The 13,087-nt window shown below is 39.2% G+C and overlaps 1 protein-coding gene across 3 annotated transcripts in view; it reads left to right on the top strand.

Annotated features, from left to right (window-relative positions):
• Positions 1-10,257, top strand: part of TRIO (trio Rho guanine nucleotide exchange factor) — a 247,613-nt gene extending 237,356 nt beyond the window's left edge. The window contains exons 49-57 of one of the 3 annotated variants that reach the window (XM_074545600.1): positions 171-418; positions 1,220-1,358; positions 1,704-1,731; positions 2,557-2,719; positions 4,688-4,809; positions 6,367-6,445; positions 7,061-7,261; positions 7,699-7,837; positions 9,352-10,257. In XM_074545600.1, the coding sequence (XP_074401701.1) occupies positions 171-418; positions 1,220-1,358; positions 1,704-1,731; positions 2,557-2,719; positions 4,688-4,809; positions 6,367-6,445; positions 7,061-7,261; positions 7,699-7,837; positions 9,352-9,894 (1,662 nt within the window). In that variant the 3' untranslated portion in view covers positions 9,895-10,257. Of the gene's footprint in view, positions 1-170; positions 419-1,219; positions 1,359-1,703; positions 1,732-2,556; positions 2,720-4,687; positions 4,810-6,366; positions 6,446-7,060; positions 7,262-7,698; positions 7,838-9,351 lie in introns of those variants that run through there. The other 2 variants (XM_074545608.1, XM_074545618.1) reach the window with 2 other exon arrangements.
• Positions 10,258-13,087: the final 2,830 nt, after the last annotated feature.

The following is a 13,087-nucleotide window of genomic DNA, read 5'->3' as shown; positions in this document are numbered from 1 at the left end:
CAGGCTACTGTAAAAGAGAAAACATTGCTCTTTTCTTTGACACAGTGAAAACCAAGTGGATTGGGTAGGTAATGTAGCAGGCCAAGAACAGCCTGTCTTCTTCATGAATTTTAAACTCGATTCTCCTTTTTTTCCCTCCTGCTCTCTCTGCTTCTGATTGACGCTTGCAGAGTGAAAGTAGCAGCAGTAGCAATATCTCCACCATGCTGGTGACACACGATTACACGGCAGTGAAGGAGGATGAGATAAATGTCTACCAAGGAGAGGTCGTGCAGATTCTAGCCAGCAACCAACAGAACATGTTTTTGGTGTTCAGAGCCGCCACTGATCAGTGCCCCGCAGCCGAGGGCTGGATTCCCGGCTATGTCTTGGGGCATACCAGTGCAATCATCATTGACAACCCTGATGGAACCATCAAGTGAGTGCCTGGCTGTGCGTAGAAGGGGAGGAAGGAATAAAACTTCCAATTTAGAGAAAACTTTGAACGTTTAAGGCCAAAAGTTGATGTGATCGTGGAGAAATAAATGAACAACAAGCAGAACAAGTACTGGAGAGGTCTCTTAGCAACCATCAAAATAAAGCTAGTGAAAAAGATCCCAGAAGCACATATTCTTTAATAAAGAGTTGCAATAGCCTAGTCTTCTGGGAAAAGAATGCCTTATCTAAGAGCAAAAACCATTTATTTTAACTTGTTTATTTAATAGAATGAATTGCCAGTCTAGACACTTTTGTCTAGGAAAACAGGGAATGTTTGTTCAAATAAAATAAGATTTCAGAGTTCCTAGATATCTGCTTTAAGCCACAAGCCTATTGAAAATTACTGTATGCTAGGAACAACTCTTTCATCTCTGCAATGAAATAAATTGTATCAAAGTTCAGTTTGAATTTTGTGTAAAGTTTTTGTAAGGCTGCATTTGGTATGGGCTTCATCCTGTTAGTTGTTCAATTAGATTGACAGTTTGCATTTTCCTATAGAAAGTTTACCATTTGAGCAATGATTTCAAGGAATACTGAACTTCAGACTACATTACTAGCTTGTTCACAGTTTTAGCCAAGGGTGGCATCCCTTATGGAATACTTAATGTATTTCATTTTACTATACTTTAATTCATAGAAATAACATTTTGACATACTTTCCCAATGCCATGTGAAACTAGATAGTATAGGGCATAACAGGGAGTTGAAAAGAATTGATTAGAGTTTCATATTCTGTGTTCAGGAAGTCAACGTCTTGGCACACAGCACTCCGATTAAGGAAGAAATCTGAGAAAAAAGATAAAGACGGCAAAAGGGAAGGCAAGCTAGAAAATGGTTATCGCAAATCCCGAGAAGGACTTGCCAACAAGGTTTCTGTAAAAGTAAGTCTTCAAAGGTGTCGCTTCCAAAAGAAGTTGGGTTGGGATTTCTTTAAAAGTAGCTTCTGTCAGAACTTCACAGGAAGGAATCAAAGGCATCAGTGGCTTCAGTGGACAGTTTCTGCCAAATCTGAAAACAGGAAGTTAAAACCTTCAAACCTGAAAACATCATACAAAAAAAAAGATACCCCAAAAAGAATAAAGTTGTGCAGAAATGGTAGTATTCAAATGTTTCTTGGATATTGTAGGTACAGCTACCTTTGGTCCATCTCTGTGCTTGGTTTTCTACCATTCTTTAAGTTATTATAAGATTATCAGGACACTAATTCTTTAATTTCTCCTTTCCAGCTTCTCAACCCCAATTACATTTATGATGGTAAGTTGCTTTAATTTTTAAAAGTTTCAGTCAATAAATTTTATTAAAACATTATTTGCTTGATATGAATTATGTCAGGAACTGAGTACTTTCTACAAAAATATATGTGGGCTCTTTTTAGGTAAGATAAAATGAAATACATTATATTTGTTTTTTAAGATGCAAGAAACACTTTTTTGTTCACAAGTTCAAAACGACATAGAACTCAAAGACCATATGATATGTTCCATATGGAAGTGGGACCTTGCTGAATTTGCAAAGTAACAAGGCCAGGAGTTGGAGCTCTGCTCTATTTTCAATCTTGCATCCTAGGGAACATTCAGGACCTCTTCAGTGCAGAGGCAGATCAGGACAGAGATTGTGGCCCACTGGGGTCAGAGCCAAACTGGGGTTTTAGTTTAATAGACAGAAAAAAAGTCTTTGAGTTTCACCTGTGGAAAAGGGAAAGCACTAAAGTGCTTCAGTGTATGTTTTTTGCAAACTTGGCTGGATATAAAGATAGCCTAGCTGAGCACATCCTTAAACACTTTTCAGTGTAGATGACTTTCCTCACTTACCATAAACTGGCTGTTTGGTTCACCATGGTAAGCTTCAGAGTTATCTGTGGCATAGCAGTAGTGTTGTGTCCAAGTTCATGTAGAGAAAAATTAACTGGCTCTGTAGAGCCCCAGCAAAGGGCCTAACCATGGATGTGCTCCAAGGGCAGGGGATATGTACACCTTGGGAATCTAAAGTACTGCCTCATCTAATAGAAAACAGTGCAAGGAATAGAAATTAAATGTATTTGCTTCAGCTTACCTAATGCCATTAATTCTCTTTTTCCAGTTCCCCCAGAGTTTATAGTTCCATTGAGTGAGGTAACATGTGAGACAGGAGAGACCATCGTGCTTAGGTGTAAAGTCTGTGGTCGCCCCAAGGCTTCAGTTACTTGGAAAGGTCCTGATCATAATACACTGAGCAATGACGGCCATCACAGCATTTCCTACAGGTAATTTGTGCCATGGTCAACAGGAACTGCTCAAACTGTGACATTTTTAATTTGCACCTCTGGTGTGGGACAGCGTTTGGCTTTGAGGCATGAGGATAGCATTGCTCTTAGGCAGAAATATATCATCACTGAGATTTTCCAGAAATGTTGTGTAACTTCTGCATATGGCCAGGGTAATAAAGTGTTATAATCAGTTGATTTTTAAAAACAAAATAAAATTAATCTGCTCTTTTTCATTTGCTATTGCAGAAACCATTGTGGTCTGTCACACTGACCTGGTCATTGAAACAGACCCATGTGTTGTGTCATGCCAGTACTGTGACAGACCCTGCCAGGCCCTTATTTCCATTAGTGACTTTCAGATCACACTACTGTGTTTTGCAAAGAAGCCTATGCTTCCTATTGACGTGACAACATCACTCTTCATTGCTGAAGCATGGATATTAACACTTTTCTCTGGTTTTAGCTTTGCTATGTTAGAACATAACAGAATAGCTGGTAAATCAAACACCAGGATAAATTTTTCAGGAGAACTTGTTATTTTGGAATAGGAAGCTGCAGATTAAAAAAGATTTTTTTTTTTCCGAAAAAGTATCTTTTACATACAGAAAAATGTAGTTTAATGAGTAACTTCAGTGTGAAGGAATGGCATAATTATGAATTATACTCTTAATTCAGAATGAAGGGCTCTTTTGGGAGAAGTTGATGTTATACTGTTCTTTACTTCCTGCTGCTCCTGCTTTTTCTTTTCATTGCGTTTTTTGTTTGTTTTTAATGGGAAGACAAAGGCAATGTGGCAGCTTTACTACTACTACCAGAGCTGTTTTGAGATGTGTAAGAGTTAAATTTGCTAGATTTAATTCGCTGTTGCTCATTACAGAATTATATCCAGTGAATAATCTTGGCTGTGACTGACAGATTTCTAGAAATAATCCTGAAATGTTCTTTGAGTTGGGGAAGGGTGTCATCTTCCTGTGTTCCTAAAATTTACCCTTTTTTTCCCCCTGAAATTGTGTGGTGAAGACCATTGCAAATAGGTTTTGGATCAGTCAGTAAAATTACTTGTAGCAGCTGAGGTGAACTCAAAGGAAAGTCTGATAAAAGATCTTGAAAATTATGCATTATTGTGAGAAAACAACACAGTGTTAGTATTGGTTTGAGCTAGAGGTGCAAAGTGTAGGGAGGACTTGCCAAGTATTCGCATTTTTAAGAGACTTGCAAATTAAACTATCTGTTGTTCATGTCCATGGCAGATAGTCAATTTACTGCAGAGGAAAATTTAAGCAGACTTTTACAGACAAAGCATCAAACAAAAAAGGGGTGGTTGACCAGTGAGAAAGATTAAGGAAGAGCCTGCAGAGTCTTTCTGCTCTGGTATTACCTAGCTTAATGCTGTCGCTGCCCTGGAGCAGAGCGTAAACTTAAGTCCTTTCTAGTTTCCTTCCATCCTTATTCTCCCAGATTCTGAGATCTCCAGAGTTGTGGTGAAGTGTGCCTTTTAGGTTGAAGAGCAAGCCGGCTCTTACAAGGGCTGAATGCTCTGAAAGCACAAATGACAGATCAGCTGACACCTCCTGGGAGTCACGGATGGAAACGAAGCTTTCAGAAAGTACAAGGATGGATATTTGTCTCAATATGGTTTCTGAAAACTTGAAGTAGGTAAAAGAAGCAGGAAGAAACAGGGGAATCACTTGATTTTTCCAACAGTAGAGCCTGAGACATGGTGAGACAGAGTGTCAGTCGGGATGTTTTTCTAGTGATCTGTAGGACTTCCCAAGATACTGGATAACCACAAAGTGCTCAAGTTCTGGTGGACGCTTCTGATATGGGCTTTACTATGTTCATCCAGGGAGGGATAAGAGCTGGAGAATAAGAAGTATAAAGAATATCAGCCTAACTTTGTCTGATTTTCACAGCTTAAGGTCTGTGCAGTTACTGCAAGGTTAACAGCTGCCATTGTGTTTGCAGTGACCTGGGAGAGGCGTCGCTGAAAATCGTAGGCGTCACTGCGGAAGACGATGGTATCTACACGTGCATAGCTGCAAACGACATGGGTTCGGTTTCTTCCTCCGCCAGTCTACGAGTTTTAGGTAGGCCTGGCTCTGCCTTCTTCTAAAGCCTAGGTACAGTCAAAGTGCCTGGTACCCATAGAACAGTAACAAGAAAAGCTCATCTCCTGGGCACGCCTTTGTTAAAGGAGCATTGATAACGAGCCTTTTTACCTGTCATGTAGCGCCTCTTTCAGCGGGAATAGCTGCAGTTTTAGGCTGTAACAGACTAGAGGTTCATGTACACATTCCACAGTACTGTCAACATGCATTCACTTTGCCAGTACTAGTTCAAACACACTTGATAAATTCAAAATCATATTTATCATCAGCATTCTTAGTTTAGTCTCAGTGAATGCTACGATGCTAACATAATTTCTTAAGTGTACAGATAAGAAAAGAGTAGCATTACTTTGTAATTTATTTTTCTCCTCTGTTTGAAGTGTAAACAATTTTTAGAACATACAACTAGTTCTTGTCTTTGCATCACTGATGCACAGTTGAACTATTTCAGTACCTGAAGCAAGGTGACCTGAATGTTTGTGAGGAATAAAAAGGAAACATGCAAAGATTAAAAAATGCCTGTGTTTTGGGGGCAGACAGCGAAGGGCAAAAAAGATTTTTACTTGATGTGTTTGATGACATAGGGATAAATTTTGGAGGGTGTTCATACATTCACTTATTCTTGTCCTAAGCATTCATAATTCTCCATTTTAGAAACAGGGAAAATACAGACAGCAGGATCAAAAATTTTCTTACAAGATAGCTCATAACAATTGATGCCATCTGAGTCCTTTAGTCCATTGTGAGGCCCATATATTTTTCCACTGGTGAGAATTAGTTAATAATTTTAGCAGAATGGCTCTGTCTCAAACTGACTTACATAAAAAACCCCAAGACATGAAGTTTCTCAGCTGATACAGGGATTTGTCCCAAACCTCTTCAAAATACAGTCCTTCTTCCCCTTTTTTCAAAGACCTTTGCTGCTTTCTTGGAATTTTAAACCCTCCAAATCTTATCTGAAATTTTTGGGTGCTTCTGTTCAGTGGTGCCACTTTGAGCACTGCCTGTGGGTAGCCACAGTAAGTGCCTTACTGACAACATATTGAGGTGATGATTATTTCGGGCACTTCTTGCTCACTGACCCAAGACAGACAGCAGCTAAGCCCTTTGATCAGTGTGTTGCAATATATGAAAGAAGATGGAAGGGAAATTTTGGTCTTTATACTAGCATTTCCTGAAAAATAAGAATTGTTCTCTAAGGTAGCTGCTACACAGCCTGGCCACTTGTTTTTACAGTGAGAGGTGTATTATGGATTATGAGGTATAATGTAAGATGTCTTTTCACTGTTTCCCTCAGCTTGCTAAGGTTACTCATTCCTGTACAGACAGTTCCCACTGTAACCTGAATTGTTTCCACTATAGATTGGTTCTACTGCATTGGCTGGGCTGCCCTGGTGTATAATCCTGTTTGTCCTGCTGCCACCCTGTGTGTCATATGGGGATTAATAAAATGGGGTGATTCCCCTCATAGCCAAGGGATCTGAGTGTATTAAATCTTGGACATCCTGTCCTTCTCTTTTTTGTTTGTTTGTTTAGGTCCTGGAAGTGATGGGATCATGGTAATCTGGAAAGACAACTTTGATTCCCACTATAGTGAAGTGGCTGAGCTTGGCAGGTGTGTTCTGTATGCTGATCTTCAAAGCTGTCTGTGTCAAAACATTGACTTCTCTTTCAAAAATTAAATTCTCCTTGATAAATACTTAATGTACGAGCCTAAAAGGCCAGAATTTTGTTGGGTTTAGTAGAAGTGAGGAAGCAAGACTTTTACCAGCACTAGATGGCACTACAGAAACAGAATGCAAATAGGCTGAAGTGGTATTGTAGATGAAGAGATTTATTTTTTTTAAGCATCCCTTATAGTGACTGACACTGCTTCTGTAGTGAAGTTCTCCTCAACCTCCATATTTAGGGAATAAAAACTAAAGACAGGAGTCTGAAAAGGGGCAAAATAACTCATGTAGAGTATACAGTTTGCCAACTTTATAATGACCTTTGAAAGCTGGTTATTACTCTGACAGGTTGTCTGCAAGTGTGATATGACAGATATCTGTCAAGTTTCTACAGTCACAATTTGTATTAGATGCATGCACTGAAAATTCTCATGCCCAGAACCTTCTCTGTAAGGGTAACTTATTAGAGGTTAAAATTAGATCTCTTGGAGTATATATTTCAAGTAAATGTCCTTATTGCATCTCTTGGTTAAATCTTTCCTTTCATTGTTGTGTTCCAGGGGCAGATTTTCTGTCGTTAAGAAGTGTGACCAGAAGGGAACCAAGCGAGCAGTAGCCACTAAGTTTGTGAATAAGAAGTTGATGAAGCGAGACCAGGTTACCCATGAACTTGGAGTCATGCAGAATCTCCAGCATCCCCAGCTCATTGGCCTTCTCGATACCTTTGAGACCTCCACCAACTACATACTAGTGTTAGAAATGTGTGTGCACTCTAAATTATCTGTCAAATGCAACTTTACAGCTGACTTTCTGGGGCATTTATGGTGGTTAATGAATAAGGTGCTCTAAAATTTTGTAGCAGTTTGAAAGTACCTAAGTAAATACTGCAGTTGTCTAATGCTGTTACTAAAATGTTGAGTTTAATACTCAGAAGGGAGCAAATAGAGATAGTAAATATACATGTGGATGATTATCTTAGTCTGAAGGTTCAACAGTATTTTTGTATCAAATGGCCACAAAAGTGAATTAGGAATGTTGTGATCTGGTAGCTAGATATGATATCTCCTCTTCATATCCCAGTCCTTTGTGTTGTAAGCTCTGCAGGCTACAGTTACTGCTGTAGTCTGTAGCCTCTTGAGGTTTTTTTCAGTTCTGAAGCATGGATTAATCCAAAACACAACCCTTGTAATTCCAACAGGGCTGACCAGGGTCGCCTTCTGGACTATGTCGTGCGATGGGGAAACCTCACAGAAGGGAAGATCAGACTCTACCTGGGAGAGATTCTGGAAGCTGTGCAGTATCTTCATAACTGCAGAATAGCACATTTGGACCTAAAGGTGAGGTGCTAATGGGATTCTGGGCAGCGTGCGTCATTCTGAGCATAAAAATCTCCCTCTTCTAGAAAACTTGCATCTGGGAAGAGAGAACTGTGAAATGTTTTGAGAGTCATAAAGGACTCCCAATGGCTTGGGGCTCCATTCCTAAATGCTTTAGGTTACTCAGGCAGCAAAGCAGAAACTCTCAATTCCCTAATCTTTCTCCTTATAGCTCGCTTGCCCATTGTGGCCCTTTGTGCTGGAAACAATTGCTAACAGGAAATTTTGCTTGGTTATTTATTTATTCATGTATTTATTTAATTTCTGATAAACTTACACCAGAAATCCATTTCTTTCTCAAGAAGCATCAAGTTTATTGTGAAAGAGATTTGTTTTCTTCTTTTGCTGCAAAAATGTTTCTCATCTTTGCACTTTGAGGGCTGTAATACCTAAATGAATGATGCTTCTTTGGGCCTTTGTTCTTCCCTTTGTGTGTTACTTGAGCCACAAGGGTTTAATGCATTGTAGTTAAAAAAACTATGTGAGAGGGTCTCAACATAAATATTAATTAAAAACTTACTCCTTACACTTTTTTTTCACCTGTATATGAATAATAATTTTAGCATTGACAAGTCATCTTTGTAGGCAGGGTCTGTTTAGCCAGATGAGGTCATGGTGAGAAAAAGCAAAAAGCCTGAGTCTCTTCCCTCCATGTACTTCTGTTTCCAAGCAGAACCAGTTTGGGTCTTCATACCATTAAATTTTTTCTAGTGTGCTATAGAGAGTTCACCAGTACTTTTTCTGGTCTCACATACAGATGAACTAATTAAAAACTAGTTGTAGGTAAGTTGCTCTTACTTTGCAGAGATTACAGCAGCAGTAGCTTTAGAAATAAAACTGTAGAAACAAGTCCACTTTCAGCTCACCAGTAATGGGGCAGTTCTCTTGAAGTCATATGCATCCAACAGGATCTCTGCTGCCATAGTCCCTTAACAGGGTTGTCGCATTACATGAAAGAGTTTCCAAATAAAGCTGGATTCTGTTGAAAGCATCATGCAAATATTTACAGTCTTCCAGTCTTTAAATGCAAGGGTTTTGTTGTCTCCGATGTAAAACAAATGGAACAGTTGCTTTATTCACCCTCTATTCATAATTGTTGTTCCTCAAGCTTAAGTTTTGAAACACAGTTCCTGTGAAGCTTTGCAAAGCTGCTGTCATGAATAACTGAAGTATTAACTGGCAGAGCTATATTTCCTGCAAAAAATGTAGTGCCAGCAGCTACAGCAGCTAAAGCAGACGCATTGCATGTTGCAATAGGCAAGAACCCACCCGCTGGTTGGTCAGGGGAAGGAAGCCTTGTTAAGACTGCCTCAGGGCTTTGCAGAGCTGGCCTTCTGCAGTGATCCTTCCAGAGTGCAGCCATCTATGTTCTAGGGCTGACCACACCTGCTGGGAAGCAGTTAAGTTGGAGCATTAAATGTGTGTTTGACTGACTTGAAAAAAGATATTTTAACTTTTGCTTTTATGTTTTCTAGCCTGAAAATATTTTGGTGGACCAGAGTTCCACTAAGCCAACAATAAAACTGGCTGACTTTGGAGATGCAGTCCAGCTCAATACCACGTATTATATCCACCAGTTACTTGGAAACCCAGAGTTTGCAGCTCCTGAAATTATTCTTGGAAATCCTGTTTCACTCACTTCAGATGTTTGGAGCATTGGAGTGCTCACTTATGTCCTTCTTAGTGGCGTCTCTCCTTTCCTGGATGAAAGCGTAGAGGAAACTTGCCTGAATATTTGCCGCTTAGACTTTAGTTTCCCAGATGACTACTTCAAAGGAGTTAGCCAGAAGGCCAAAGATTTTGTATGCTTCCTACTTCAGGATGACCCAGCTAAGCGTCCCTCGGCTGCACTGGCCCTCCAGGAGCAATGGCTGCAGCTGGGGAATGGCAAAAGTGCTGAGAGCATTGATATATCCAGACTGACTTCGTTCATTGAGCGGCGAAAACACCAGAATGATGTTCGACCCATCCGTAGCATTAAAAACTTCTTACAGAGCAGGCTCTTGCCAAGAGTTTGACCTTGCTTGAAGTTCTCTCTCATTCTCTTTCACCTGCCAATCAATCAGACTGGAGATGGACTCCTCCTGCCAATCAATCAGACTGGAGATAGACTCCTCCTGCCAATCAGCTGTTGACTTGAATTTTGAGGAAAGCAAACCCCAAGCCAACCAGCTGCTAGTGAATGTTCGTGTGCAAATGCATTCCACAGGGACCCGCGCGGGGCGGCGCGGGGGACTGGAGATGCAGACTTCACGGGGGTGGAGGACAATAGCACTGTACTCTGCAAAAAGCAGTCACAAGCGATACAGCAACAGTATTTTATTCAGGTTTCTGCAAAAAAAAAAAAAATTAGTTTTTTTAATAAACAAGAGTTGAATTTTGCAAGTGAACTTAGCTACCGTTTTCAAGATTTATTCAAGGAAGAAATGCCTATGTTTAAAGCACTGGTGTTAAACAAAAATCAGATCATGCCTGGAGAAGACTCACCAAAATGGCTGCCCATTGGTACGGCCTCCATTTGTAACATCTGGTTTTCACTTGGTCCTAGAGCTTTCCAGTTGCCTCGCCTGTATGTATCTCACGTAGCAGTGCACTGAGATCAGACTCTGCTTTTAAGTGCATCCAACCTCAAAAGATTTTGCATACAAATAGAATGAATCGTTTTGCTCTGATAAAATGTAGGCCTTACTTGTATATAGACTGTTACCTGCCTTTGGTCTGTAATTTTTTTCCCTCTCCTCTCATCCTTTTTTCCCCCCTCCTTCCTAAATGGTGGTATACCACTGTGCGGGTCTTCAGTTTGGGGCAGTGGTCACTGTCCCCCCAGAAAAGAACTTTGGGTTGGTGCCCAGCTTGCTGACCCAATTGTCAAGCAGTATACAGCAGGATGAAATACTGTAAATGCACTCATTTGGGATTTTGTTTTCTTTCATATCATGTGCAATGTTGTGGCTTTAACATTTTATGCAACTATTTATGAGGACCTCTGTTGTAACTGTAATAAATATATAGAAAAAGCACATACTTAGTACGGCGAGCTTTATGGTTTTGTTTGTGTGATTGGGGGTTCTGGGTGGGCATGGGCGGGTGTGTTGTACCACACTGTCATTATTAGTTTAAGATGAGGATTAGCATGGAATTTAGTCAAGACTAGTCAGTTTTAAGGATTGTTAAAAAGAAAAAAAAATTGAGAGAGAGAGAAATTAGTATCCCAAATGTCAAACTGGTTAAGAAGTAGAGTGACACTTTTTAAAATTATTATTATTATTATATTTAAAATGCCAAAGTTTGACTTTCCCTGAATCAGTCTCAACACTTCACTACTTTTTAGAATTTTCAAATCTGTTTTTTTACTTCTTTCTGTGAAATGAACAAGTTAATCTTGTGGTCTTTGGTGAAGAATACATTCGGCAAGTAGCAGTCAGATGAGGAGAATTGGACATGTAATGTAATTGTCTTAGTAACTGTTTTTAAGGTTGAAGTAATATTAGTGTGAGATATTTAAAAAGACAGAGATGGTTTTCTGTGCATTGCTGAGTTCATGTGGGTGTGTTGTCATCTATGTTTGTGTGAAATGCCATGTTTAAGGAAACCAAGCTGACATCCCACAAGAGTTAGATATATGGGTGTTAAGCCATAACCTAGCTTGGGTTAGTTTTGAGGTTTTGAGCTTTGTGGCTTCCACTGTATCCTATTTATTCTTTTTTTTTTTTTCTTTTTTTTTTCCTTTTTTTTTTTTGGTTCTCTGGGTTTTTTTGTAAAGTTGTACAGAAACTTTTTAAAAGAAAACAACTGACTTCGAAACTGGATGTGTATTCGTACCAACCTCATATCATTGTTTGTGTATTATTTTCCTTTATTGTTTTAGTTAAATTTTTTGCTTTATTTTGCATGTATATTTCTTTGTACAGTGATGTTACATGTTTACACAGTATGACATGATGTAAATATTTTATTTTGCCATCAGTTATTTTGAAAAAAATTAAACATATTTGACATAATTGTCTGATCTCTTGCTTTAAGAAGTTTGACAGTTTAGGTTTGGCTATATTTTAATTTGGCTCTGTATTTTAAAAAAGTATGTTATTTTATTGCCATAAAAACCATTTTAAATTGCAATGATGTATCTTTCCTTCATGCCTTACAAAATAATATTTGCCTTTGCTTTAAGTGTTGACTGCTTTGTAGTTTCATGAATGCTTTTATATAAAACATGCGTAACTCCCTAACTGTGGAAATGTATTCTGGTCTTTATTAGCTAGTAAATTTTGACCAGTAGAGTGTTCTACCAGATGTTCCCAGTTAGAGACCACAGGATTGTATTTCAGAAGAACAGATTTCCCACAACTTTTAGGCATTTCAGATTCATTATGAAGAAAAGTTACTTTCAAGCATTAAGATTTGGGATTTGCAACTATACTCATAAAGCAGAAAACTTTTTTATTGTGTATATTTATCTTCTTCCCTTTTCTGCTATCAGTAACTGTTTATAATTCAAAATTAAGTGAAAGGTCAGGGAAGAATACAGAGTGTTTATGTTTGTGGCTGCATTGTATACAGAATTATTTTTTTAATAATTCTGCTCTTTTCCATTATTCCCTGTCAGGTGATAAAACAGTCCCTTTATTACTTACTGGGAGAGACAACTGAGAGAGATGTTTTATGTATGGAAAGACAGGATATTCAGGAAGGGCCTGTTCACAAGGATGAGCCACTGGAAGCTTTTTCCATCACAGGGAAGTAGATGGCTTTGTGGAATGGTTCTTGCCTGAAGATGTACTAAGTTACGGGTAGGTTACCCAAGTGCTTTACAGACACATAATGCACTTGTGGGTGTTTAAGTAGCAGAGATGGATTCTTTGGCTCACATGCAAACAGGAGTGTGCTCTTTCTGGACTTCTCCACCAGCCCTTTACTTGGGACAGCCAACACATTTCAGCAGAGTGGAGTTTTGCACAAAAACCTGCAGTTTGGTGCAAGAGCTTCCAGCTGCACAAAGCTTGAACGATTATCTTGAGCTTCAGATCTTCTACTTGTTAATCACTTGAAATGCTTTGAAGAGATAATACAAGGTCCTTCTGTTTTGCCAGATTGTGCATTTGAAGCTGCCAATGCCGTGTGGATTTGTTTGGGCGCAGTTGTTGCTGACTGTCCTGCACACCACAAAGCAGCACTGCAGGCTGATGGTGGAGACCAAAAACATGGGGCAGA

This window comes from Zonotrichia albicollis, chromosome 1 (genome assembly GCF_047830755.1).
Source record: "Zonotrichia albicollis isolate bZonAlb1 chromosome 1, bZonAlb1.hap1, whole genome shotgun sequence".
In the NCBI taxonomy this organism is placed as follows: Eukaryota; Metazoa; Chordata; class Aves; order Passeriformes; family Passerellidae; genus Zonotrichia; species Zonotrichia albicollis.
Note: the sequence above shows the minus strand (reverse complement) of the source record. Positions and strands in the feature narration are given on the sequence as shown.